At 35.2% G+C, this 6,278-nt stretch overlaps 1 protein-coding gene across 3 annotated transcripts in view; it reads right to left on the bottom strand.

The window, feature by feature from the left end:
- The window catches only part of LOC103807898 (calcium-activated potassium channel subunit alpha-1), a 66,084-nt gene extending 64,873 nt beyond the window's left edge, over positions 1-1,211 (bottom strand). For all 3 annotated transcript variants that reach the window (XM_009080646.1, XM_009080647.1, XM_009080648.1), the window contains exon 1: positions 1,124-1,211. In XM_009080646.1, coding sequence (XP_009078894.1) covers positions 1,124-1,161 — 38 coding nt within the window. In that variant the 5' untranslated portion in view covers positions 1,162-1,211. The remainder of the gene's footprint in view (positions 1-1,123) is intronic.
- Between the last annotated feature and the right edge of the window lie 5,067 nt (positions 1,212-6,278).

The following is a 6,278-nucleotide window of genomic DNA, read 5'->3' as shown; positions in this document are numbered from 1 at the left end:
TATATACTTGTATCAAGTTGTTTCACAGTCACGGTCACACATGCCAAATCTCAAACTGCATTAATGTGTCTATTTTTATATATAAATAAGTTTACACTTTTTGGTGTGTATATATATATATATATATGTATATATACACAATGGAAAATCTCTGTTGTGATATTTATGGATACAATTATGGACTGAGCTTCTAGCCTGGCTACCTAGGATATGCAAAAACCAGAGCAGAAACAGCCTCCTTGCAGAAAACTCTATGTCCACTATGTAATCCTGTTCTGACTGACTTGAGTAGATAAAAGGTGAAGCACAGCGAGATGGAACACAATTGCCATATTATTTTAATAGATTTCAATTTCTTGTTGCAGTTCTACTTTTAACAAATCTCTTAGAGCTAATCTGTACTATGGATGAAAACTACAGAGTTATACAAAGAAGGATTGTTGTAAAATAATGTACACATAGCAACAGGGGAAAAATATCACTAACAAGATGATGTTTTCATCACCGACTTTTAGAGTATATACTACCCTCTTAAAAATCCCTGTATTTCATAATTAATGTGCTTTTAGCTTGACTAAAACTGCGTTAGTTTTGAACTTTGCTTTGGCAAGTACATAGATTATTAGACTTTTTTGTCAGTCTAAATCAATTAACAGAAATTTGATTTCAATCGACAGGATAAAAGGAAGGTAATATTCAGGTTCATTTTTGATTGTGATGATACATATCACATATGGCCTTAAGTACAGAAAACAGTACTCAGAGGGAATCCAACAAAAAGAGAATTGCCTGAGGCAAACTAACCACATGAGTTCCCCTGATTGGTTAGTGCTATCATTAGTGCCACTGCTGTTTAAGAACTACACATGGACAGGACAGGGTGACAGCTAAGACTTTAAAGCCTATGTATTTTTCAAACAGCTTTTCAAACTGTTTTTCATGACAGAATTTTTTTTCAGCTCTATCATTAACTGCTGACAAGCTGACAGAATAAATACTTCAGCCTTTCAGAAACCATCTAACAATCTTTTCTTCACCCCCTCCCCTTATTTTTGATGTGGGGGGAGGAGAGGAGGAAGGAAGGAAGAAAGAAGATGAAGATATGAGTTTCTTATAGTCTTACCTCATCAGTTTGGGTGAGGAGTTGGGTGAATTTCGCATGCCTCCGTTTCGCTGCTTTTTTTTGGGTGATAGTGTTGACGGCTGCTCATCTTCAACTGGAAATACAAGGAACTCATGAGATTAAGTACTGCTCTGAGTGTAATACAAAATACAAGTGAAGTAGCAAAGAACACACACTCTATGTCCATTCACGCACTGATACTTCATTGCTAACATAGGCCCAACAGTAATGAAAATCAAATACATGTTAGTCAAAGAGATTGGTTTGAAGGAGAAGCAGGTAAGAATACCAGGTTTTTGAACATAGGCGTTCAAATTGGTTTCATACTTCAAAAACAAAGAAGGGGGGAAACCACATTCGGGTTATTCTTAGAGTTATTATCAGTTAATCTGTGCTACAGAAAAATAGATTTAGTGCTCTGCTATATTCCAAGACAGAGAAAGTACTATTTGCAATACCAGCATAACAGCTGCCAGCCTGCTTTTGCTAACAAACTAGACACCAGTTGGTTCTTGCTCCTCACATGCCAAACAACAGAGTCTTCATGAAGAGATGTAAAATATTCAATGCCTTGATGTTCAATGATTCAGTTAGTCAGGAATGTGAACGCAGCCTGCCATTGTGCACAGATCTCCAGCACAAGTCAGACCTCATCGCTCTACCCTTCTCACAAAAGGGAATCTTAACAGGAGTGAACAGAATGAGGTTGAATGAAAGTGGGGAAACAATACCTGTATAACAGAGGATGCATGTGTTATGCAATCTTTTAATGAGGATGAGGTGCATTTTCAATGACAGATCAATTTCCAGATATAAAATTACTTACAGTTTTGCCAGTCATAAACTACTCTTGGATAACTTATGTCACAATATGTATTGCTTAAAGAAGTGCAGCTTCCTAAGGACTCATCTATAAGAACTAACCATCATATTTACTGTTTCAAGATTGAAACTGCACTTGATAATCTGCATGCAAACTTTACATGTGCTATCACCTTTGATCTTATGTCTGCTTTCTCAAATTCACACTAATGCTAATTTATTCTAATATAAAGATGAAGGAAAAATAAACTTTCTTCCATCCTACTGTTAACTGAAAAATTGGCTGGAAGATAATATAACTGATGACTAGGAAGCTGTTACTTTAAAGCTAAAATGAAAGACAGTAGTAGCAGTAGTAGTACTAGTAGTAGTAGCTATATTAAAAGAGCTTAGTACACATTAGCAGTGCACAAACAGGCTGAGAAAAAAAATGCTATCTGCAACAACCTATGTAGGAAAAACAACAGACCCTGGATATATGTCACCTGCCCTAGACTTATCTGAGAAGAAATGAAGCACTAGCCTTCTGCTATAACTATCTTCTGACACTATTTTAATACAGACTGCATTGTTGCCTGTCATGTCTATCTGTAAGCCCAAGCATGCTATGGAACTTCATTTTGCCTTGGTCAAGACCAAAGGACTGGGGCCTGAAAAGACAGATGTGCCCTCTTTTTAAATGACCTAGCATCACCTAGCACAAGGAAATCAAAACAAAAGAAAGCATTACAAAGTGAAAACAAACAAAGATAATCCCAAAATAAATGCCCCAAAGAGTGGTGCAAAAGGTAATAATTAGATCAGAAAAATGACTGTCTAGTAATGATTTCTCACTAACTTAACCTTCTTTTCTTCTCTTCTCAGGCAGCATGCCCAAAGATAAAACCATTTTCTTCTCATTTGACTTTTCTTTTTTTCCAGATCAGAGTTCTATAGTGTAAATACTCACTGATGATTAGTCAAGTGCCATTCTTTGTTTGGCTGAGAGATAAATAAGCCCATAGAAAATTCTCAAAAATATACAGATTTAAATTTTCTTTCTGTGACAGTTTGTTCATATTACACTAGATCATTTCAGTATTTATTTATGTGTACCATGAAGTGAATATGCACAGAGCTATTTCATTAGTAATATCTTTGTATTGCTGATTGTAAAAATGTGCAAGTGTTTGTGCATTTCAGAAGACCCTCTGTAAATCACTCTCTCGGAAATGGCCTAGTCTTGTTTTAAACTTCTCTGACAAAACGTTATTCACATGCTATTCCACATAGAGAACAGGTTCACGATACAGACTGTGCTCTCTTGTTCTTTATTGGATATAAATATTCAGCTTCAATCTGATGAATCCACCACTTAAAAGATCAAAGGAAAAGAACAATGCAATATGTTCCTCCCAGAAAACAGAAAATCATCTGTTTTGCTCTATTGGTAGTAAACATTCTAAATTTCACTCAATTTTATCTGCTACAGAATGTTTGTCAAGCGAGGCAGTATGGCATCACAAGTAAAGTGTATTGTTATACTATTTTAACAGTTTAAGGAAGATATGTAGCCACCAGGACCATGTGCAAAATCTAATATTAACACAAGTCAACTGAAATTAATATTACAGGCAGACATGTTTCTAAGAACAAGAGAAAACAGTATTAAAACCCAATAATTTTAAAAGTTTTCAGCTAAATAATGAAATCCTGTCTGTTCCTTTCAAATTCTGAAAGTTAGTACAAAAAGTGTGTTTCTGTACTATATGGTCCAACATCTGTGTCCTCCTGTACTGCCAGGTGATGATAACCTGCTGCCCAACTAAAACCAAAGTCTTACTAGTAATCATCCAGAATAACCATTTCTAGAAGAGCATTTTTAAGCAGTCTGCACTCAGTCTGCACTGCAATAAATAAGCTCCCTTTTTGGATATGTGCTTGTCATATTCAAACTATGTTACTGTCACCAATTGCCTGTAAAGTCCAAGGTTAATGTGACTCACTTGTTAATACTGGTTAGCAAAGCCTTCTGAGTGATCTCAATTTGTTGCTAAAGCAATGCCTTGCTTAAGCAAGAAAGCTATTTACTCTCATTGTAGTAATGAAAGAAGATCTATCTTAATCATATCACATCCAAACAAGATTTTGTTTTTCATTGAAATCTCTGCACAGAGTTTACATGGCATCTGTAGTTTAAAAACATAGCTTCATAAGAATGGGGGAAGGAAATCCATGAAGTTGAAATATGTGAATAGTATATAATGAACAGCAGTACCTATGGCTTGGTTGAAATGATAATTCACAAGCGGTTTCTTAGCCATAAGTAGAATATAAAGCATATTTAATTATAATCCTTCAGATACTCATATCAATTTTCTGAATCGTTAACAAAATAGATCTGGCAAAAGTTTTAGCAAAGTCATTAAACATCATTTAGTTTCATGGTTCCTGTGTCTGCATTAAGTTTGCTTCTTATGAAAGAGAACCATGTTTGAACAATGGGCTGTGATATATAACAACTCAACTCTGATATTGTATGTTTGACCTAGTGCTTTTGTTAATGAGCCCCCAGTTTTTAAACTATTTTTTATGTCTTTATGCTACAGGATTTGTATTAAAGAGAGCCATATTATATTATGCAGACTTTTTTTACCAGCTTTCATGAAAATTGCAAATAAATTCAAGAACTGGACACAGAATTTTATAGATTTGGAACTCAATCCAGCCTTTGAGTTCTAATAAAATTCAAGAGCTTGTTTGCACATCCCTAAGTACAACACTTAATATACTGTTGTAACAACCCAGAACTCACTTGTCTAATAACAGTTTTGCAGTTCAGGAAGACTCAGTACTAGAAAAATGTCAGGCAAGTCTAATGAGGCTTCAGATGCTCTGGTTTATACTGGAGTTTAATTTAAAGTTACACTGATGTTTTACCATGTTTGCTTATTCTTGAGTAAAGAGGATTCATTATTTCAATGACATAACCTCCAGACAATGTTCTGTGAATTGGTTTAAGATGTGCTGGTAATTTTAACAGCCCTAATGTGGAGTCGAACATCTGTAACAACATATTACTTGACTTTTATCCTCATTTTATTTTTAAAGCAAAAGAAAGGGAATGTCTTTCAGAAACAGTGGACAACTTCACAACTATTTTCTTCATAATTTTGTTATATTTTAAAAATAAATCTTTCTCCTTCACTGCCTCTCCTGGGTCACTAGCAGAACAGTTTACAGACACTTTTTTAGACCCCAAAAAGAGCTGAAATTTGAAATCACATCTATGTTACTGAACATCACATGAACTGAAATGCTTGGTAAATTCATTCTGCCTAGCATTTAAATGCTTCAGAGCAAATAAACCCTTTGAAAGGTAAAGCACAAACCACCCAGAAACATTAGTTGACTAGCTGTCTCGATTAACTTATTAATCACCACATCTGGAGAAATCCACATCTGTAAGCACTTCACAGAGCATTAGTAATGTCATGATCACATTGAAAACAGACTGCAAAACCATGCACAAACCAATCTGTATTGCCTTATGCATCCAACTACTGGGCTACCTACGGAGATCTTGGTTCAACCCAGGCTTTTGGGAGTGGTAGCGGTATTTTACAGGCAAGCTGAGTGCCCTTTGCAATCTACAGTATGTAGATTTTCCTTGTTCAACAGAACTCAGTATGTTAAGGTGCAGCAGCGAGGGGTTGTTGGGTAGAAAGAGGCTCCCTTTACGGTTATTAACAAGTGGAACAGGTTCCGGGATTCCTTCAGTGGACTTGGCATCAACCAATGCATTAGTAGTTGCATTCTTGAATTGATATGAACATTTTGGGTAACTTGATCTAGCTGCATTCTTTACTTCTAAATAATAAGAAAAAATGTCAATTAATTTCTTTGTATTCAAAATTATTTCAAACCACAGGCATGAATCAATTTTGATATTATGTGGAAATACAGACATTAAAGATTAAAGCATCAGTTCCAACAGCAGAAATAAAGGTTTATACCTGCAGCTTTCTTAAGGTTTGGTTTTTTCCCTAAAAATGGCTTTTTATAAAAGAATACTTATAAAAGGATTATTCCACAATATTATCACCTTTATGCAATAATCCCATCCTAGGGTAAGAATGTCTGAGGCAACACTTATTTCCCACATGTTGATAAAGGCTCTGAGATTTACAAGCTGTGGAAGATGTTTATTTCTTTAAAACTACTGAAAATGACAGAGAAGACAGAACACCGCTGCTATTAAAATAAATAAGGAATCATAGAAAAAGTAAGGTCAACACTACAAAATGGTGCAAGCATACTTATGGAATTAAACTGATGTTTAGGAACCTACATA

The sequence above is a fragment of the Acanthisitta chloris genome, unplaced genomic scaffold, assembly GCF_000695815.1.
Source record: "Acanthisitta chloris isolate BGI_N310 unplaced genomic scaffold, ASM69581v1 scaffold6308, whole genome shotgun sequence".
Lineage (NCBI taxonomy): Eukaryota > Metazoa > Chordata > Aves > Passeriformes > Acanthisittidae > Acanthisitta > Acanthisitta chloris.
This window is presented reverse-complemented; position numbering and strand designations above follow the sequence as displayed.